Source organism: Muscardinus avellanarius (genome assembly GCF_963383645.1).
Source record: "Muscardinus avellanarius genome assembly, chromosome: 4".
NCBI classification, from domain to species: Eukaryota; Metazoa; Chordata; class Mammalia; order Rodentia; family Gliridae; genus Muscardinus; species Muscardinus avellanarius.
This window is the reverse complement of record NC_137789.1, coordinates 131307886-131330799: the sequence shown is the minus strand read 5'-3', so window position 1 is coordinate 131330799 and position 22914 is coordinate 131307886. Positions and strand designations below refer to the sequence as shown.

The 22914-nt window shown below is 40.8% G+C and overlaps 1 protein-coding gene across 3 annotated transcripts in view; it reads left to right on the top strand.

Annotated features, from left to right (window-relative positions):
- HPSE2 (heparanase 2 (inactive)) overlaps positions 1 to 22914 on the top strand; it is a gene marked incomplete at both ends in the record, with an annotated part of 666883 nt that overhangs the window by 514351 nt on the left and 129618 nt on the right. For all 3 annotated transcript variants that reach the window (XM_080694401.1, XM_080694400.1, XM_080694399.1), the window contains 2 exons: positions 9209 to 9315; positions 16411 to 16525. In XM_080694401.1, coding sequence (XP_080550527.1) covers positions 9209 to 9315; positions 16411 to 16525 — 222 coding nt within the window. The remainder of the gene's footprint in view (positions 1 to 9208; positions 9316 to 16410; positions 16526 to 22914) is intronic.

The following is a 22914-nucleotide window of genomic DNA, read 5'->3' as shown; positions in this document are numbered from 1 at the left end:
TAGTTTCCAGGCCCCTGAGAATAAAATGATGATCAAGACTTATGTGATGCTTATCCTGGTGACCTTTTAGTCTAGTGGGAAAAGTATGAAGCAAGTGACGATAGTAGAATGTGATGACTCCTATAATAGGGTGTTACAGGATCCTATGGTGGAAAGTATCCATCTCTGTAAAGGAAGGGAAGTCAAGGAAGTCCTCCTAGAGGAAGTGACATGTAGTTTTACACCTAAACGATAAACTCTGGGTGTGGTGGCGCACACTTGTAATCCCTGCATTCCAGAGACTGAGACCAGAGGACTGTGGTTTGCGGACAGCCTCAGCTACTTAGTGAGGTCCTCCACAACTTAGTGAAACCCTGTTTCAAAATAAAGAATAAAAATAGGGCAGGAGGTATAGCTCGGAGGTAGAATGCCCTTGGGTTCCATCGTCAGACCCACACACACAAAAAAAAGGATAAACTTCCTCTGATTTATTTAGTTCTTTTTAAGGTATGATGAGAGAATTCCTGGTAGTAGATGTGTATGGGTAGAAGAAATGATTATATGGTTTATAATGTTACTATTATTATTCCTTTGTTAATATCATCATTATTTATGATTTATAATAAATATTTACTTTTGTGTTTTGTTTTGTTTTTGCAGTACTGGGAATGGAACCCAGTGGCATTCTATCTCTGAGCCACACCAACAGCCCTATTTTTGTTTTTTTGATTTTTTTTTTTTTTTTTTTTGCAGATCTGGGGATGGAATCCAGAGGCATTTGACCTCTGAGCTACACCCCTAGCCCTATTTTGTATTCTCTATTTTGAAACAAGATCTCACTGAGTTCCAAAGGGCCTCACTATGTAGCTGAGGCTGGCCATGAACCGCCGCAATCCTCCTGTCTCAACCTCCCAAATGCTGGGATTACAAACCTGCACCACTACACCCAGCTCAATATTGACTTTTTTGAAGTCTCAATAGCAGTGATATTATGTCATTTCCTTTAATATATTTTAACTGCAGCACCATGAAAGTCAGGCAAAAAAAAATATAAGAAAGAAATCATTTTAATCTCAACCAAACGTTCAGTTTGCTCACTTACTTGAGCCTCTTAGCATATCAAAACAGACAAGAGAAAAAAAAAGTTATTCTTGAGGGCCATAGAATACAACTAAAGGGGAAATGAGGACTATAGTAATGTATTCCAAAAACATTGAATGTTTATTTCAATTTGGCATTGCCTACCATCGTCCCTATCCCTTGGCAGGAAATGTTAAAGGGAGGAAGCACAAAGGAAGGGGCAGGTGAATTGACAAAATAAAATAGTAAATGTATTAAAAAAAATCTCTCATTCACTTTATGCATACTCTCTCTGCTTTTCACATTATAGAAGAACCTTACCTGCTGTTAACTTTACAGTGTAGTGCTGAATAGATAGATATTTATTTAGACAGCCCTGTAGGCTGTGTGTAATCCCTGCGCTTGGGAGGCAGAGACAGGAGGATTGCGCAGGTTCGAAGCCAGCCTCTCTGGCTTAAGAAACCCTATTTCCAAATAAAAATATAAAATAGGTCTGGGAGTGTAGCCCAGAGGCTTTTCAGTAAATTAGCCTCTGTGATTCCACTTGGCTATGCATATGTGGTTCTTCTCTTTCAAATACACTAATGGTATTAGAGGAGGTCTAACCCCAAAAGTATGTTTGTCACAAAATTCACCCAAAGCTTTAGTCATTGTCATTTCATTAACCTTGATATTCTTGATTTTTTTATTTTCTGAGCATCTGTTTTTATTGTGTAGAATCCATAGCTCCTTAGTTTTCGGTCCCTGGGTAAACTCTGAGCAGGTGAGTTTGTTGTGCAGATGACTTCTGGACAAATGGGATGATAATCTCTTTGGATTATGGTTGACAGCATTCTTGATTCTTAAGTACAAATAATTATAGACTATATAATCAAAAGAACAATAGCTGTTCCAGTTGATATTGTGAAGAATATTTTGACTTTAAATGTATTAAATTATAAAAAAAAATTCATCATTGGCTGGGTGTGGTGGTGCACGCTTGTAATCCCTGCGCTTGGGAAGCAGAGACAGGAGGATTGCCCAGGTTTGAAGCCAGCCTCTCTGGTTTAAGAGACCCTGTTTCCAAGTAAAAATATAAAATAGGTCTGGGAGTGCATCCCCAGTACCACCAAAAAAAAAAATTAAACATTGACTTACAAAAATATAGTAACTATATTCATTTTTGTGTTACTAATCCATTAAAGAAACCAGTAATTTACTCAAGGCCACAGAGCTTGCTAAGTCGTAAAATTAGAATTCAAATCAAGGCCCATTTAACTCCAGAGCCCACACACATCATTGCACATTCTGCATCTCCATCCTTACTAGCCATGTACTTCATAACCCATGTAATATTTACCTTTACAATCATTCAGGATTAGGGAATTTTCACAGAAGAGGGTCGGGCATGGTGGCACACGCTTGGAATCCCAGCATTTGGAAGGCAGAGACCGGAGGATCACGATTTGAGGACAGCCTCAGCTACTTAATGAGGCCCTTGGCAACTCAGTGAGACCCTGTTTCAAAAAAATAAAAGATTAAAATATAGAGCTGGGGGTGTAGCTCAGAGGTACAATGACCATGGGTTCCATCCCCAGTACAAAGAAAAAGAAAAGAAAAGAAAGGAAATTTTTCACAAAAGAATACTGAATTTTCCTGGTGAAAGAACATCAATAATCAGTGGGTAATCTGGAGTGGATGCCCTAGGAATGAGGGGTTAGAGAAAGTTAGGGATCATGATCTTAGGCAAGTCATTGTGGAAAGCACAGGGGTTCTCAGGGTTTGCCTTTATCCATTGGACTCTATTCATGCTTCATGATCAAAAGCACAGGCTCTTTGTCAATGTATAATGAGGTCTTAGTATATTCAAGAGAATGTACAGTGGGAAGAAATGTGCTGCCTATGGACCCTTTGAGGAAGGGCCTCGGGAAAAAATTCTGTTTAGGGCAAAATGCTTATTCAGGAGGCAGAGGCAACTTGATGTGATCTTCCAAAGTTTCAACATGGAAATGGGAAGATTATAGGGTTTGTCCTGAGCAACAGTAAAATTACCACTGAGGCTGGTAGAGACTTTGACTTGAAAGTATACAGTAAATCTGAGGAATTGGTTAGTCACAGAAAAGGACTGGGAAAGGGAGGAAGAGTGATTTAAATGCAAATAGTTGCTTTACAATCTCTCTACTAGCACTTATTCTCTTGAATGTAGGCATTGCTTTGGGACTCTGTGAAACTTTCTATTTTTCTTGCATATGTTCATAATTTATTTGCCTCCCTAGTGACTTTATCTTGTTTATAGACATTCTTATTTTAATTTTGTTTTTTTGCAATTACATTCAATTGCTTTTCTGTGGTTTGAGATAACAAGAGCAGAGAATACAATTTTAAATCCTGAAAAATGTCACAGAAACAGAAGCCACAAATTAAAAATTGATTAGATACCAAAGAAAGTGGGCAAACATGGCACCACAGAACAGCGATAATAGAAAGAAATTACACAGAAAAAAATGAAACTGACAGAAAGTACATTAGACAGAAGAAATAAATCAAGAAGAATATGATGAGATACTGGATCGACTGAGCTCAGCATAGCTCAGCTTGTCTGGCCTAAGAAGGACATGTTAAATATGGAGTCAGTTTAGTTCACCAGAAGCTTGTGGATCTCCTCAAACAGGAAAACTGGTGAGAAATGATGTGCCAAGGAAGGTTATTTGAAGGGTTACATTGCCTGGATAGGGGAAGTACAAGTATTTAAGCAAGGGTAGAGGGAGTTGGGTATTTAGTTCTCTTTGGTTCTTTTGGTTCCAAATAGACTCTAGCCCTTGGACCCATGAGTTTCAGGCAGCTTTGAGATCTCCACAGAACCGTTCCTTAAGTTAGAGCCTGAATTAGAGCTGGGAGCATTTGGTGTTTGCCTCGATTATCGTGAGGTTCTTAGTTACCTTTTTTGAAACTTAGCCTTTTCATCAGTAAAATATTCTTTCTGTCCCTCTTATTTATTTAACAAATATTTAGTAAGCAAAGTAATTATTAAAATATTTCTATTGAGCATAAAAAAGGAAATATAGAAAATTGCAATTAAATATAATAAATTTGAGGTCAGAGATAGGTCCAAAGAACATTGGAACCCAGAGGATAGAAGAAATAACTTCCTGAAGGCTTAAGGAATGTTTCACAGAGGAAGTAGCATGTGAAATAAACCTTGAAAAAATATCAGACAGTGTACATGAGAGGAGGAAAAGGGGAGAAGGTAACCAGTAAAGACCTACAGCAATGTCACGTAGATGAAGTGAGTCCATTCTGTGTAGTGACCATAGGTCTTGAGAAGAGATAGCAGAAGAGATAGATCCAAGTTAAATTAAGCAGTTAGCATCTTAACCTGTGAGTCACTCACTGCTTTCAGAGTTATCAGAAACAAGTAACTTGTAGCACATCCCCCAGCTGATCAAGCAGACCTCCCAGTGAGCACAGACCACTGAGTATTGTGTCTGACAGTGGGGAACCCTTGAAGGGTCTTAAGCCTGGAAGGGATTTCTGAAGTTAACAAGTGGCTTCCGTGTGGAGGATAGGCTGGAGGAGAAATATATTATAGGCAGGACGAAGGAGAAATATTCAGAGTGAGGACACAGAGAAGGGCAGGGAGGAAAAAGAGGACAGAATCAATATGAGCGCTCCTCATCTAATATTGTAAGTGAGCTCAGAGACAGAAACCACACAGGAAGGGTGGAAGAAACAAGAATGATACTGAGCTCTCACCTTAACCATTGATACCTACAATAAGGAATTGAGACTGCGGAGAGACAAGGAAGAACTCTGTGTCGGGTTAGGGTGAAGAAGCTTCCTGAAGCTATCCAGCTCTGTAACCAACTCTAGAGAGCCAGTTCTGGTACGTATTGAGCTGTGCTCTTCTCAAGTCCTGAGGCAGGTTGGTTTCTGAGTAGATGAGATCTGGAATTCCTGGACTCCAGCTCCTTTAGAGGGTGGGCCTCTTGCCGGGGCTGATTAGCCCAGCTGGCCTGTCCACTACTTCTGTTTTATTGCTTCCTTTCTCATTAAGGAAGGTGTTGGTTTGGATAACCATAAACAACGTGTCTGCTGCTACACTGCTACCATCTCCTGCACAGCCAGTGGGTGAAGACAAGCTCTCAGGAGTCTGTTAAAAGACTTAGATCACAGTTCTGTAGGCACGATTTCAGGGAAATATAGGAAAAGGAGCCCAAGTTTGAAAATGTGTCACATAAATGGTTCTTTACCTCTCCTTGCTGTTTTTCTTTTCTTTCTTAAAATTCAAAATAGTAGGGAAAACAAAACATTTTTAAGAATGAAGAATATTTCCCCTAAGTGCCTTGCCCTGGCTTCGCCTCCCCTCCCCCTTCCTCTCTCTGCTCTCTTTTTCTCTCTCTTTTCTCTCCTCTTATCCCTCCTCCCTGAGCTTATCCATATGAAATGGTCCTGACAGTCCACAACACTAAAGTGTGAGGAATGGAAATGTTTTCCTTTATACCTTTCTACCTCTAGCAGGCCCAGGAGTTGTGAGCAGCCACTGGCCACTTAAGGAACGGTTCTGTGGAGATCTCAAAGCTGCCTGGAACTCATGGGTCCAAGGGCTAGAGTCTATTTGGAACCAAAAGAACCAAAGAGAACTAAATACCCAGCTCCCTCTACCCTTGCTTAAATACTTGTACTTCCCCTATCCAGGCAATGTAACCCTTCAAATAACCTTCCTTGGCACATCATTTCTCACCAGGAACCCTTTTTCTTTCCAAAGCCCTCTAATTTTCTCTCTTCCAGCAGAGGGAGAATCATATTTACTCAGAAAACCACAGTGTTGAACTATAGCCCTCAGTTTCTTAGAGTTTCACTTGCTGAGGGAATTTCACAGCTGGTTCTATTTGCTTTTCTTAATTTTTTCTCTCCTTCTACCTATGCTCATTTCTTCCCCAGGGCCAACCAGCACAGAGCTCCAGGATGGGAACCTCATCCATACACCACTGTGTGTGCTCTCTGCTCATGAAAGACACACAGTTCACAACCCTCCCACCATGGCCCAAACAGAAAACGCTAGGAAAACTTCTGTAATAGCTAACATTAATGCTTTCTAGGACTACCCCTCACCAAGATATTTCATATAGCTGATTTAGGCTTTGTGTCAAAGTCCTGCCTCACTATTGGCTTTTGTTCACGTGACTTGACAGAAATTGCCTCTATGAGAGTGGATAAATGAACTACCTTGAATACTAATTATGTTTATGTCAATTATCTCTATGCATTTTATATTCTAAACCAGCCTTTCCTTCTGATTAGCATACATCTGAGCTATTACATGTCACCCCAAGTGGCTTGCCTGAAGGAAAAGCAACAGAGGCTGATGTTAGATCCATTCAAACACAATCTCGTGTGCCTTAGACAAGAAGAGTGATGTAGATAACACTTTGATTTATACTTCTAAGTGCTTACTAAACACCAGACACTATTACAAATACTTTATGAATATGAAGTAATTTAAATATAACCAAAGCCTCTAAGGCAAATACTTGTATTATTCGAATTTTACAGCCAAGGAAGTAGAAGCACAGAGCACTGATGTAAGATGCTCAAGGTCACACAGTGAACAAGCAACTGGACGAGAATTCTAATGCAGGCAATCTGTCTCCAGAGTTCATCCCCTCGACACTACTCAGCACCGCTCAGGGAGACCTCACCAGTAGTAGTGCTGAGGTGTGTGGGGCTACAGAGAACTGAGCCCACATCATTAAGAGGTTGACGCCTTCACTAGTAGTTCAGATCAGATACCCACTTCCAGAAGGGGCCTCCCCTGATCACTGTCTAAAGTATCACCTCCCCCTTCTGCCCAGACACTTTCTAGTATATTACTCTGTTTATTACCTTATTATTACCCTAATTCCTTTTGCTTGTTTACTTATGTATTGCCAGTCTCCTCCCTTGACTTTAGTGTAAACCAGTGAGAACATTGCTGTCTACCTTTCCCTAGAACTCTGCTTGGCATTGAGCAGGTATTCAACCAACATTTGTTGAATGAATTAATGCATGCATTTGATAATGCCTTAATATTTGGGGGTAGAAATCCTTAGCCTTTCCAAAAGCATTTTATATATTCTTTCTAGGCAATTTCATCTACTCCAGCGGTTCTTTCTACCACTCTCATGGCTGTATTTGATTTTTTTTCTTTTTATTGGTGCATTGTACTCATATATCTTAATGGAGTACAAGATGGTAGAGGCATATATGAACACATCACCCAATTAGCCCTTACCCAATTCCCACCCCATTCCCTCCTCATGTTTGGCTTAGTGATTGACTTTGATGTGTTTGTGAATATACATTGTGTACATTAGGGAATTTCCCTTTTCCATTCCTCTAACAATGGATGCCTGCCACCAACAGTGATATGGTGAACATCCTTACCCTTGTCTCTTTAGACTTGAGGAAGGATTACTTTGGTTTCTCTGCCTAGGAGAGGAATTGGTAGGCTCTGGAACTAACTGCACAGTTTCTTTATTCTGCTTCTCTAGTTTGTCATCAGCATCCTCCGGCCCCACTTCTTACTCTAGCCATTGTTGTAGATACCAAAGCTAGGCTGGTGCACAGACTTGCAAACAACTTGATGCTAGTGCAGTCTGGTTGTACCTCACCCCTCACTTCCTGCTCTGGAGATGTGGAGCAGAGATGTGTTTCGCTCAGCGAGCATGCTCGGCACTCAGGCCTGGACACAGTGGTGGCAGAGGTGGTGATAACAGCCACAAGGCTACTCTTAGCTTTTGGGATACAGAAGCCAAGGGATAAATGCTTCTCATTTTATCCCCTTGGGGAACAATTTTCTAAGGCTCTTACCACAATTCCTGTGAGATTGATTATAAGTTACCAGCCTTAGTTACCAATTTGAAAATGAATTCCTCTATTGACTTTCCCTTCTTTCCTATTTCAGTCCCTTAGATAGTCATCCCTGCTCTTTATTATTATTTTCTAAATGAGCTACTTAAAAACAAGCCCTTGACTTTGGCTCTACTTTCAGAAGCTACCTAACATTACCCATTACAATGATTCCATTAGAACTTCCAGGTTGCTTTACAGAGTATCTGAACACTGATCGAGATAGCTTGGCCAGTCTCCAGCTTGTGGACCAGGCCATTTCAAAACTTTAAAGGGGCACATTTTGACAAGACTTTGCCTCTGCTTAGAAGGCGTGCAGTTGTGGTTCATCTCTGTGTAGGATCTGGCCTGTGGGTCAGTAGCTTCTTTTTATACTTACTACAGTTATTTTCAAGATGTGGTTACAATATACATGCCATGCTCATTATAAAATACCTCTCTGAAACATTGTTCTCTATCCTTTCATGACTCATTATTTCTGATGCAAGGATAGTACATGTTATCATAGAAATACTGTAACAGAATTGTATGACTTTTTTTTTAGCTCTGTGAAGAGTGGCATTGGTAATTTGATAGGAATTGCATTGAATGTGTAGATTGTTTTTGGTAGTATGGTCATTCTTACAATATTTATTCTGCCTATCCAAGAACATGGAAGATCTTTCCATATTCAGATATCTTCATTTCTTTCTTCAGTGTTCTATAATTTTCACTGTGGAGGTCTTTTGCATCCTTGGTTAGATTTATTCCTCATTTTTTATTCTATTGTTATTGGAATTATTTTCTAAATTACTTTTTCAGTGGATTCATGGTTGGTGTATAGAGAAGCTACTGCTTTTTGTAAATTGATTGTGTATCTGGGTACCTTGCTAAATTTGTTCATCAGCTCTAGAAGTCTACTAGCTCCATAATAGGATATTGAAAAACTGGTTGCAATACTTGTTGATATGGAAACATGATATGATTTCTATTTTCCAGTGAAAGGTGTTGCATCCCTAATGTTACCTTATGTCCTAGAATATGCACTTGTTGTATCATATTGTCCCGGGTGTGTACTCGGGAAAATGATCATTTATCTGAGTGGACATGTGTCGATGCTCTTGTGTGTACATATGCCAATCCACTCTACCGAGTACATCATGATAAAAAGGGGGGAAACACAAATCATGACCACCTTGGAACAAAGAATTGGAGACATTTTCTTTAGGGAATAGTGTTGCTTTTCACTTGGGGATAGCTTTTAAAATCTCATTCCCCCCTTCTGCTTTTCTTGTATCAACAGGTGGTTAATACATACACTCCAGGAAAGAAGATTTGGCTTGAAGGTGTGGTGACCACCTCAGCTGGAGGCACAAACAATCTCTCAGATTCCTATGCTGCAGGATTCTTGTAAGTAGCACTTTCAGCTTCACTCCCAAGGCCTTGGAGCAAAGAAGGACAGTGAAACTGTGACACCCTCACTATCCTGCCTGTTTGAGGGTGAGGTTCATTTCCCTTTGAAAGTTCTTCATCTCTTCATTTGTGAAGAGATTTTAAGCCATTTAACAAACAGTGCTGAGTGCTCTCTCTACATACTAAAATGTAAGGGTAAGCATCAGAGCCAGGGTAAGAGTAGTAGCAGGAGGAGGAGGAGTAACAGTAACAGTTACAAGAACTTTAGGAAGTATACAGTTCTAACCACAAAGCAAACAACATGCAGTTCCTCATCTAATTTTTACCATAGTTCTTGGAGATAAGTAATAATAAGGTGATGTTTGCCCTCCAGAACCATATAATTGTAAACACTAGGATAAGAGATAACTATATTATAAAGCTATAAGAGATGTCTACTAATAATAGTACTTTTACCTATATAGTGCTCACTATGTGCCAAACACTTTCTGAAGTGCCTTAGATATATTTAATAATTTACAACTGGCAGAATTGATGCTATTGTTTTTATAAAGAACCAGTGAAACAGATACTTTTATTATCCTCACATTACAGATAAAGACACGGAAAGACAGTGGTGGAGTAACCTTAGGAAGGTCACTCGCTCAGTTGGCAGCAGGGCTAGGACTCAACCCCATGCAGCCTGCTCCGGACTCCAGCCTCTTCTCCACTGCACTAAACCACCTCTCCTCCGCCTCATGGACTTCCCAGGACACTGATAGATAGACACGCCAAGTAATAAAGAATTTCTCTGGCTACGAGTATCAGGAAAGTCTTCAGGCAGGAGGTGGCATTCAGTTGGGACATAGAGGAATCACTCTGCTTCCTACATGTGAGGAGTGGTGGTAATGGAAGAGAGGAAATCCCAGGCTGAAGGAACATTACCGGCACAGGCACAGCAGAGGGGCAAAGATTACTGTGACTAAAGCCTTGTTATCTTGTAGGGATTTGACAAGGGCTGAGGCTAGAGAGAGAGTTTATACCACCTCATCATAGAAAGTCTTTGAAGCTAGGTAGAAGAAATGAGGCTTTGTTTTATATTCGTGGCAAGCAATTGAGGATTTTGGAGGAGAAGAGAGGTACAGTTTGACTTGTGTTTTAAAACTTTGGCTTTAGCAATAGTATGCACAGGAGTTTGAAAGTGATAAGAAAACAAGGTCAAAGAGATCTGTCGTGGTCTGGACAATGACGTAAGCCAGAGGCATAGATAGAGACTTCTATGTGGTCTGCATGTGTGTGGCAGGAAAATCCCCCTCAGAAGCATGAACTAATGAATGACTTCTTTCTAGTCCTGTTTAGTCCTACAGCCCTGGCTTTCTCGTTGAGCAATGTCTTCCTCATAACTCTAGCCATGTCCTTAGCTATGAGTTTTTCTAACAGCTGTTCCTAATTATACAGGAGCAGTTCCCCTCCATTAAGACATCTTCTCTAATACATTTATGAAGGAAATCAGGTCAGCTAAGTAAATTGCATATGAAGATAATGAATCGGTGTAATTCATGGTGATACCTTTGATCTTCCATCTCTATGTTCCATCTCAATGTTAGATCCTCTGTATCTAACACTGTATGACAGAGTTGTCCAAGAAGTATGGTTCAAATGAATGAAATGGAGTGAATCCACATTTAATACACTGTGGCTAAGATTCTTCTTAGTAACATACTCTCCATTGTTTTGATATGAGCCCTGTTGCAAGGGGGAAGAGCCAGGGTGGTAGGCAGTATTGTAGGGCAGCTTGGAACCTGTGAGGGAACGGCTTTGGCTCTGCCTTGGGGCCTAGCAAGCAGTTCAGTTGTGCTGGGGGCTTTCATGAACATTCTTCCCTTTAAAGAATAATGTGAAATGAAAAATACCACAGACCTTCATGAAGGCAGCTGGAGGAGAGACCTGCCTTTTTATGAGCATCAGCCAAATGTCCACAGATCTCTGCATCCACATCACAGCACACAGATAAACACAGTTGTTAAGGTTTGAGTTATAGTTCAGATACTCAATGCTTGGTTGACACATATAGATAAAGCTAGTTCATTCTGTTCTTGGTCTTCTCTCCTACTTCTTTGTCACTTACTTGGTCTCAAATTAATTGGCAACACTCAGCAATGTATCTTGTGAGTCTAGTTCTCTAAGGGATTTAAAATACTTTCTGGAAAAACATAAAGCATTTTAGGGAGCTTCAAGAGACCAGCAAGAAACTGAGAAGGTGGCATTTTCCCAGTGATCTTTGAATATATCACATAACTGTGAGTTCAGTAGGGCACATACAAATGCATGTATGAATCAGAATTCTTTACTGTCAAATGCCCAGGGGTCGAGTTTCCAGTCAGGGCTTTGAGATTTCTGGGTGGATATATCTTTGGCATTCTGCGGAGTCTCCAACACCTAGCAGTGTCCATAACATAGAAAATATTAAGTCAACATTTTTGGAATAGAAAGAAGTGGCTAGAGTAGAATTCCTAGTGGGATAAACCAGTCATTTTATCAACTTTCTCTACCTAAAAAGAGAAGGGAGTTTTGCATTCTCACCCTTGCAACAGCCTCCTCTAGGGATTATTATTACAATGAGAATTATTACATGTTGCTGAAGATAACTTCAGTACTAACCTTCTACTGTGAGAAGTACCAGTGGTCCGGGCCAGAGTCATTTTTAAATGCTTTAGATTCTGGATGTATATAGAGTTTAGAGGGGAAGATGCATACTCTTCCTTCTCATTTCAGAATTTCTTTTTTTCTTTTATTTTTTCCTTGTGGTACTAGGGATGGAACCCAGGGGCTTTCTACCTTCGAGCTGCACCCCAGACTATTTTTTTATTCTTTATTTTGATACAGGGTCTCACTGAGTTGCAAAGGGCCTCAGTAAGTAGCTGAGGCTGCCCACAAACTGCGATCCTCTTGTCTTAGCCTCCCGAATGCTGGGATTATAAGTGCACGCCACCACATCTGGCCCAGAATTTCTTCAAAATATTCCCATACGCTAGAAAACTGGGTTTACTAACATTTACTTGTTGAGTACATATTCTATGGAAGTCACTGTTAGGCTCTGTAGAGGTCACAAATAAGAATTAGTACTGTTTCTGTAAGTGTGTATTCACAGGTATTACATGTCTGCTTCTTTACAAATGACGTACATGGCTGCGTATGCATCTCTGTATATATCCTTGGTGTTGACAACAATGTCTAACATTTACAGTTGATCAATCAGTGTTACTGAGTAAGTAATATATACGTGAACAAGTGAGATTCCTCACATATAAAAACACCAAGATGCTGTCTTGTATTGATACACAGAGGCTGCCAAATTGAAAGACTCTCATATACACTACTCGTTTTGTTTCTTCTTTCATTCAACAAGCATAGAGAAAGAAAAATGGAAACAAAACATTTCTTTTTACAGGTGAATACTTGTTATATATAAGTTCTATTGTGTTTTGGGCTGTTTCAACATAGAGAACTGGTTTAGGAGGCAGTAGATTGGAATCCATGTTATTTACTACTGCCCCTCAATACTAAGAGAAAAGCTAAACTTGTTATCCTGCTTTCGTAGAGCTGCCAAATTAATAAAAATAATAAAGGCGAGTAGCTTAGCAATGTCATTTTCTTTTTTTTTTTCTTTTTTTTGTTTTTTTTATCTTACGTAACGAGATTGCTTTAATACTAAATGAGCAATAATGGTATAGTAGTAAGTACACGAGTAATACATCAAGAAAGGATATGGAAGAGTACAGGAGCTTCCCCACACATTAAGTTTGTAGAGAGTCCATGGAAAATACAGTCAAAGGTCTGTGCCAGATACCCATGGTAAATGCCCCAGTTCTCACGGACTTCAAAATGCCATCACTGCCAGGTGAGGTGGCGCACGCCTGTGACTCAGAAGGCTAAGGCAAGAGGACTGCAAGTCCAAGGCCAGTCTCAACAGCTCAGCAAGAGCCTGTCTCAAATAAATGACAAGGGCTGTGGATGTAACAGGGGGCAGCGCAGCCCGGCCTTCAGTCCGCAGAATGAAAACGTCCTTATTCTTACTACCATGACTACTGCTAGCTTACCAGGTGCGTGTTCTCCAGACCGTAGCCAGACCTTCCTAAAATGCCAGTTATACTACATCAGCTATCTGTTGGGGTCTCTTGGTTGCCTGCCCATCTTGCCTGGTCAAGGCTGAGTCTTCCAAGCCCTACATGGTCAGCGCGCACCGGCCCCTGCCCCTTGGACTTGCTGTTATCGCTGCCTGGACGGTCTGTCCAGGCACTCACAAAGCTTGCCTACTTGGTTCTTTCATGTCTCTGCTAAAATGCCACCTTTTCTAGGAGACCTTCTCTCTAACCAGACCGTTTCAAAAATAAAACAACTAAAAATAGGGCTGGGATTGTAGCTCGGAGGTACAATGCCCCTGGTTCCCTGGTACCAAAGGCGGCGGCAGGGGGGGCAGTGTCCTATAACCATTTTCTTGTGTGTGTGGTACTGGGGATGGAACCCGGGGGCTTTCTACCTCCAGGCTACACTCCCAAACCTATTTTATATTTTATATTTTATTTGGAAAAGGGTCTCACTTGAGGTGCAGAAGGCCTAAGTAACTGAGGCTGGCTTTGAACCTGTGCAACCCTCCTGTCTCAGCCTCCCAAGCACGGGGATTACAAGCGTATGCCACCACGCCCGGCTCCTATAAACATTTCCGAACACCCTTCTCTGCCTTTTCTCCAGGGTATTTATTACACTGACACTGACACATTTATTTTTTTGGGGGGAAGGATACTTTAGATTGAACTCAGGGGCACTCACCTCCAAGTTATACCTCAACCCCATTTTTTGGAGGGTGGGGGGGAAACAGGATCTCACTAAGTTGCCGAGGCTGGCCTCGAACCTGCTATCCTCCTGTCTCAGCCTCTGAAGTACTAGGGTTACAGGTATGTGGCATCACACCCAGCAATTTTTCTTATTTTTGAAACAAGCTCTAAGATTCTGAGACTGGCCTCAAACTTGTGAACCTCCCGACTCAGCCTCCCAAGTTCTGCGATTATGTATGTGCACCACCATGCCCGGTTGATATTGACATACATGTATGCATGTATTGTTTCCTTAGCTAAAACATACACTTTTGAAGGGCAGAGGATGTTTTGTTGCATTACTGTATCCCTGTCATTAAAAATGGCTCCTGGAGTGCAGTGAGCACCCAAACGTTTGTTGAAGCCAGGTGTGGTAATCCCAGTACTGGGGAGACTGAGGCAGGAGGATCAAAGATTTGAGGCCAGCCTTAACAACCTAGCAAGACCCTGTTTCAAAATATAAAATAAAAAGACCTGTGGGTATAGCTTGAAGGTGGAATTACCCTGGGTTCAATCTCCAGTAACAAAAAAGGTTGCTGAATTACATTTTCATCCTGATTGGTAAAGCTTTCCTCATAGTGTTTTGTTGAGTACTAGAGATGGAGCCCAGGGGCATTCGACCTCCAAGCTCCACCCCCAGCCCTATTTTTATTTTGAAACAGGTCTCACTTAGTGAGAGCCTCACTAAGTCGTAGCTGAGGCTGGGTGTGAACCGCGATCCTCCTCTCAGGCTCCCAAATGCTGGGGTTACAAGCGTGCACCACCACGCCCGGCTCCTTGCAGAATTTACATGGGGGGACAGCTAAAAAAGTCTTGGGGCTCCCCCTGAGCAGCTGAACAAGGACGTGAGTGAGACAGGGGCCCCCAGTCCAGAGGCGCTCTCCCGCTGCACACAGGAACTTCCGGTGAGCACAGAATCCCCAGCCTCGGCTCAGACAGCCCAGGGGCCTCCAGAACCAAGACCGGCTGCGTCTCCGCCTTGGAACGAGTCCACGCTCCGGTCCTATGGGTTGCAGATACAAACCTCTCGACCCCAGGTGAATCAGCAATGTCATTTTCTAAAAGTAATTTTAACTCTCTGAGTCATAATATCCCAGTTTGAACAAAAACAAACACAAAAAAAGGTTCTTCTATATTGTAGCCAGATTTTTCTTTGGATTTAGGACTTTTGTTTTGTATTTTTATTTGCTTTACTTTTGTTTTGTTTTTGTAACTCTAATTGTCAGTAAATATGTGTCCATTTTTATAAGAATAAAATAAAATTGTAAATTTGAAAAAGATTTGAAAATATGTATAATATTTATTCAGAACATAAAACTTAGCAATGCTCTTTATTCTAGTAAGGAAAAAAACTTAATTTTTCTACAAGTCATGGGTTTGGAGTTCCATATGGTTTCAGATTCGGGAAATCATAACTATGTGTAATTTACCCCATGTGCTGAATAGTGAGTCTCAGAGTTTCTAAAATCTAATTTTATCCACACAAATTTCAATCTAAAGAGTACTGAGCACCTCAAATGTGCCAGGAATTCTGAGGGGTGCTTTGGGTATAAGTTCAAATACTGGTTTCTGTTCAATGAGCTTATAACTGATGGAGGGAAGGTAGGGAAATAAGTGATTATGATCCAGTGGGCCAGCAGAAGTCATGAGTAAAAGTTCTGAGGAAGTATCTAGGAAGGAGGGCATGAGGCTTACAAGTAACTAAGATGTTCATTTGTTAGTATTCTAGGAATAAAATATAGGTCATTAGCAACAATGATTTTATGGACAAGAGTAATACATTTTATTGCCCTAGATCTCAATTCCTTTTTTATAAAATAGATTAGATTTGATCATCTTTGAAATTTCTTACAACTGTGTATTCAGTACTCTGAATGCTCTTCAATACTACTCAACAATTTTCTCCATTAGTAGGTAAATTTGATGATGGATGGTTAGTGCATATGTGTATATTGTAGTTAATCTAAAGTGTATGCCATTTAAAAAATTACTGAGCTGAGAGTGGTGATGCACACTTGTAATCCCAGTACTTGGGAGGCTATGACAAGAGGATCGCAGGTTCAAAGCCAGCCTCCACAACTTAAGAAGTCTCTCAGGAACCTAGTGAAACCCTGTTTCCAAAAAAGAAATAAAAATGGGCTGAGTGTGTAGCTTGGAAGTAGAATGCCTCTAGGTCCAATCTCCAGTGCCAAAACAATTTTTTAAATTAAGTGTACTTATATATATTTTTTCTCTTTAGATGGCTGAACACTTTAGGAATGCTGGCCAATCAGGGCATTGATGTTGTAATACGACACTCATTTTTTGACCATGGATACAATCATCTGGTGGACCAGAATTTTAACCCATTACCAGTAAGTGTGGGATAATGATTACCAATTCCTTTTCTGTATTATTCATTCTTTTGATCATGTCTTTTTCCACACTAGAATATTCTCCTTTTGCTTTTACCAGTCAACTTCATAAATCAGACAGCAGCATTCTTTCGTTGTTCCCTTGACCCATTTTACAGACTTTGGGCTTCATATCACATATCCATGTGTCTGCACACACATACATATATACACACACACATATACACACATACCTATATCTATATATACATACATACATATATATATATATGCATTGCATGGGTTCATATACAGATGTGTTTATATTATGTTTATTAATATTTATCAAATATTTATCTATTTACTACTATTATTTTAACAATCCTTGTGCAGTTGAGATTCCATACTACTTGTGGCCCATTTGAACTCTGCTTGAGAGTGAATATTTCCAGATTGTTTTCTTTTAATGCTAATAGAAGACATTAGTTAATGTCAAATGCAGCATGTTGAAGGCAGATGGGAGAGTGTTAGCCAAGATCAGATACAGTAGGAGCCCATCTCTTGGGAGAATGGCTGAAGTCCACTTAACAGTTAGATGTTGATCCCTCTGTGACAATGAGGGGATTTACCCAGAGTATCAACATCCCTAGGAAAGTAAGGATAAGAATAAAGTAGAATGGCAAAAGTAGAGTTCTGGGTTTATCTGGTGACCTTACTGACCAATCAAAGGAATCTCATTTGGTCTAGAAAAGCTATGTTTCTCAGATATATTACATAGGTTATTCTTCTACAAAAGCTTCATGGTCATGATGAAAGGGCAGATGCCTCTCATTGACTCACAGAATTTTAGAGCTGTGGTTCCCCTCTAAGATGATCCAATTCTGCTCCATTTAATAGAGGTATGATAGCCTGGGGTAGAGAGGGAGGAAGGAATGCAGAGTCAGCTCTAGGCCCTATTCCTGTGCCCTGGTCCAAGGCTCTTCCTACAGAATCACTGCTGTTCTATAATCCACAGGGAAGAACCCCAAACTGGAATCAGTGAGTGTTTCTGCTCTTTGCTTTCCTGTTCCCCCCATTCCTTCCACCTTCTAAGCCCAGGGCCAGAGGTTTCCAAGGCCAGAACAGGTTACAACTTGGCAGGCAACTTGGCACCATTTCCACATCTCAACAAAATCCCTGTGGGTTTGAGTACTCAGTGACCATTGTGTCACTGGGTGTACATGACTCCAAGACTTAATTTAAAAGTCACAGAGATTAAAACCAACTGGCACAGTTGCTTTTATTCATAGGACAAGAATACCTTTCTCAAAGTATGTGTGTGGTGTTGCTGGGAGGGAGTTTTCAGTTTGGAACCATAAAGGTTTGCTTTATTTTATTTTAGCTCATATATTTGTAGAAATAAAACAAAATAATTAGAAAAATACCTATGTATGCCTCTCATGTAAGCATTAACTAAATACAAAACCACATGTTCTATTTGAAGTAAATATAAATATTTATTAAACATCAGGTACTGGGGAGGAAATTGGTAATGGAAAAGTGAATAAATAAAGCTGAGAGTACTGTGCACACTCCTCCAGAGTGCACATGCTGGAAGGGCTTCTCCAAAAAGGCAGCAGGTGCCGGGCGTGGTGGCGCACGCTTGTAATCCCCGCTCTTGGGAGGCGGAGACAGGAGGATCACGCAGGTTCAAAGCCAGCCGCGCTGGCGTAAGAGACCCTGTTTCAAAAATATAAAATAGGTCTGGGAGTGTAGCCCGGAGGTAGAAGGGCTTCCAGGAACCCCAGTACCACCAAAAAAAAAAAAAAAGGCAGCAGGTGCCCAAGAGCCCAGCCACAGGTGTCACAGAGACACTTTTCCAGTGGAGAAGAAGCCAGCACAAACTCCTCAGGGCAGGAGCAAACCTGGTATCTTTGCAGAAACACACAACCCCACAGGGACTGGGGTGTTGCAGGAAAGGGGGAGACTGGTTTGGAAATAAGCTAGGAAGGGGTCATATCTTTTTATATTTTTTTATTGGTGCACTGCAGTCATACTTTTTTTTTTTTTTGGTGGTGGTGGTACTGGGGTTCCTGGAAACCCTCCAACCTCTGAGCTACAATCCCAGACCTATTTTTCATATTTTTCTTTGGAAACAGGGTCTCTTAAGCCAACACAACTGGCTTCAAACCTGCGTGATCCTCCTATCTCCACCTCCCAAGTGCAGGGATTACAAGCGTGCGCCACCACGCCCAGCTTGCAGTCATACATCTTAATGGAGTACAAGATGGTAGAGGCATGTATGCACACATCACCCAATTAGCCCTAACACCCAATTCCCCACCCCACTCCCTCCCCATCCCTCCTCATATATGGCTTCGTGATTGACATTGAAATGGAAGGGGTCATATTTTGCAGAGCAGTCTGGCTTTTATTCTAAGTAGTATGAAAAGACGTTGGAAAGTCGTAATTAGGGAAGTAACATGATCTAACATATTTTTAAAAGATCATCACAGCATAATTAATGCACTAAGTTTTAGTTATTTATAACAGTACGGATAATACATAGCAGCACTTCACAGATCCCTTTTATAAGAGGTACATCAACGGTGCTACAAAACTCTGCCCCTTCCCTCTGTTCTTCCCTTTTCCTTCTTTCCTTATTCTTCCCTTACTTTATTTAAATTTCATTCACTCTTTTTGATAATGTACTACATACTGACTGATATTCCTGGCCATGGGCCACAGTGACGAGCCAGAAAGACAAGGTCTTAAATCTGGGAGCATAAGATGTAGTACTGTGTACTGAGAGGTGGAAAATTAACAAACATAGGAACAGAATACTTTTAGTTCATCACAACTGTTCTGAAGAGAGCCTGGTGGGCTAAACATAACTTTTAAATTCATTTTGCTGCAGATAAATTAAGTTTCTAGGAGGTTAAGTGGGTATTCCAGACCAGACAAGTAGCAAAAGCTAGAACTCTCAAGGTTTTCCAGCTCAAAATTCTATTTTCTTTTCACATGGCCACACTATTTCATACAGTACTCTCAGCTGTCTCTGCAGTTGTGCAAGGCAAATTTTACCTCAGACTTGAGTCTGGAGGTACAAAGAAGCCTGTAGTGGAATTGGAGAGAAGAAAAGTTAGATGGCCCTTGGATGACTAGACAGGCTTCATTTCCAGCGTTGGACAAACCTGGAGTCCTCAATAGTCCCTTATGTGCCTTTTCATGGCCATGTATACTTTAAAGACACCAGTTCTCAGGGATTTATTCTCCCAAAATGAAAGTCACTGTCAGAGACTTTAAGAGCATGGCACAAGAGACCTTAGTTGATGTGGTGGCAGAAGACCTCACGAAAGTCCATAGGAGGCGAAAACGAGTTCCATTGATTTGGCCCAAAGGCTCAGATGAGCTAGGCAGCTGTATATCTGGAAACACCAAGCTCTAATTAAAAAAAAAAACTATGTAAAAGCACTTAAAAAAGACAGTGTACTTTTTTCTCTTCCTTTTTAATAATAAGTTATGCTCTTTATAAGTAGAGAACTTGGCAGCTAGGTTAGTGTGTCCGAAGTCTCCCCTGGAAGGAGTTTACAAGGTTGGACCAGGGCACCAATCTGACAGACATTGCCTGAAGACCCCTGGAATATGTAACGGGGACAGACCTGGTAATCCTGTGGTTGGCACTTTGGAAATCTGTGCAACTGCCAATCCTAGTAAAAATTTGTAGATTTTACATTGTGATTAAATCTTTAAGAATATGTTAAGAGCTTAGAGGATTAGTGAGTTGGGTTTTGGTTGCTTTCTAGAAAAATCAATATTTTCTATTCTGATTCTGTAAACGCATCTCATAGCAAAACCTGTCATGGTTTTGTTTTTGTTTGTACTCTTGTATAAATTAAGAAAACTGAGCGTCTTGGCTTTATAGCTCTTCAAGCCATATCCCATATGACTCCTCCCCCTGCTTAGTCAACTCTGATCACAGTTTGTGGCATTTGGCCCAGCTCTGGCAGGGCCATTCCAACAGCACCAATCCAAGGTCAGACACATGTGAGGAAGGCCCCCTAAATAGAGGAAACAATGGTCAGTAGTTTCCAGGAATAAGAGGAGAGGGAGAGCAGAGCACAATTTTAAGATACATGTTACTATAGTGGTGGATACCTATTATGATATATTTGTCCAAACCTGTAGTACATATAGCATTACAAGTGAATCCTATTTCAAACTATGCACTTTTGGCGTTAATGGTGTGTCCACATAGGTTCATGTGACAAATGTTCCACTTCATTGGGGATAGTAATGATGGAAGAGACTGCACATGTGAGAACAGGGGCTCTATGGGACATCTCTGTACCTTCAACTCAATTTTGCTGTGACTCTGAAACTTCTCATTAATAATAAATAGGTTATAAAAGGAGAGAGAGAGACAGAGAGACAGAGACAGAGAGGCAGAGAGAGGCAGAGAGAGAGACAGACAGAGAGAGAGACAGAGAGAAAGAAGAAACTATTCAGAAAAGATAATTTTCAACTACACCCCCTGTTCTTCATAGTTGTTAATCTAGAAAAGTGGCAGCCCTCCTTTTGTGAGATTTTCCTTGTCCTGGGAAGAGGAGAACATTGAGTTCAGCCATGCCTCATCACTCAACTCCCACCCCTTTCCTCTGACCCCTCTGCCATTGGGAAAGAAGGAATGTGTAAGTCTCCATAGCCAGGCAGCCAGTCATGGGCTCCCTTGGGACTCAGTGATGTTTGTGCAGAAGAGATCTGCACATTCAGTGGACATAGTCCAGACCCACCAGCCATGGGCATTTCTACTTGGAGAGGATTTTGGAATTTAGCTTGCTGGGTTTTTTTAAGATCTTGATTTACAGAGCTTTCAGGGAAAGGAATGGTGAATTATTAGACAACATCTTTCTAACTCCCACGCCAGCTAGCAAAAGCAGTCTTCACACAAATATAATTCAATTCAAAAAACATCAACATACCTGAAATATGTCTGGCTCTGTGCTAGTCACTATAGAGATAGGCACATAAGTAAAATATAGTTCCTCCATCTGCAGAACTAGTAATTTGGTGTGCACACATAAGATACAATTTAATCCTCTACTTATAGTAAAATAAAAAGCTAGATCACATTGTATTACCTTTCTACATTGGGCATAGTGGTGTGGATATCTGACATCAGCACTCTTCTTTGCCTACTATCCCTGCCAAGTAATAATAATACTAAATATTCTATTCAGCCCAATGCACATCTACTGAGCCCCTTCTGTGTACATCACTCTAAAATACACTCATTGGTCTATAGTGAGATCAAACCTATAGGTGCAGTTTCCATAGCAATGTGTTCTGAGCCAACTCATCGCTGTCAGATGTCATTGGCCATTGGAAAGAAATCCTGTCTGACTCACATGGTGATCTTATCCCAAGTTCCCTTCCCTCTTTTCTTCCACAGACTTAGAGACTGCATCCTTTATGCACTCCATAGTTATGGTCTGGACACAGAATCAGCTTAAATATGTCCCTTTCTTCAGGAAGACCATCCAGTTACAAATTGGGTTCCATTCATGTTGGATTGATGTGAGAAGTATCCCATCTAATTAGGAGGAATCATAGGGAGCCTAGGAACCCAGGACTATGACAAGACTTGTGTGTTGTATTCTTAGTTATATGTGCGCCTTTGAGCTGAGCTTCATATTGCTTAAAGTGGGATAAAAATACCTCCTCTATGCACCTCCACAGGTTGTTGGTATTAGCCCGAAAAAATTAGTTATGACAGTAAGAGTCTGATTTTGTGTATACATGTACATATAAAAAAGTTTGGAAGGGTCTATATCTCAATGTTAAATGTATTTTTCCTGTGTTAGTAGAACTGCAGGTAGTTTTTACTTCATCTTTGTGGATTTTTTTTCGTATGTAAAATTGCTGCAAACAGCATATTACTTTTAAAAACTGAAAAAGTAAGGCTGTTTTTAGAAGAAAAACATATTTTGAAAAGATTAAGTGCTTTCAAAAGCTAAGCAAATATGATCTCAATCTAATTCTTTTATCATTCATTCTTAAACACTTATTACCTCACCCTGTGTGCTAGAGACTGTGATCGACACCATAGGCACTGTCTCTGCACGCAAGGAGCTTACTGTATAGATGGGGAGACAGAGGAGTTAGCAGGAACAATGGCAAAAGCATTTTAAAAGGACAGAAGGAGAGTGCAGATGCCTGAGTGGGTGGAGCGCCCAGGAAGGCTCTCCGGAGAAGAGGATGCCTGCACTGGAGCCTGAGGGGCAAGTGAGCCATAGGAAGGAGTTTGGGTCTGGGGAAGATCTTCCACATGTGCAAAGATAAAAAGGCATTAACTTCCTATGGGTTGTGGCAGATGAATTATGAAAAATTTTTTAGAAAAGCTTTTCCCATTGCTGACCATGGCCACACAG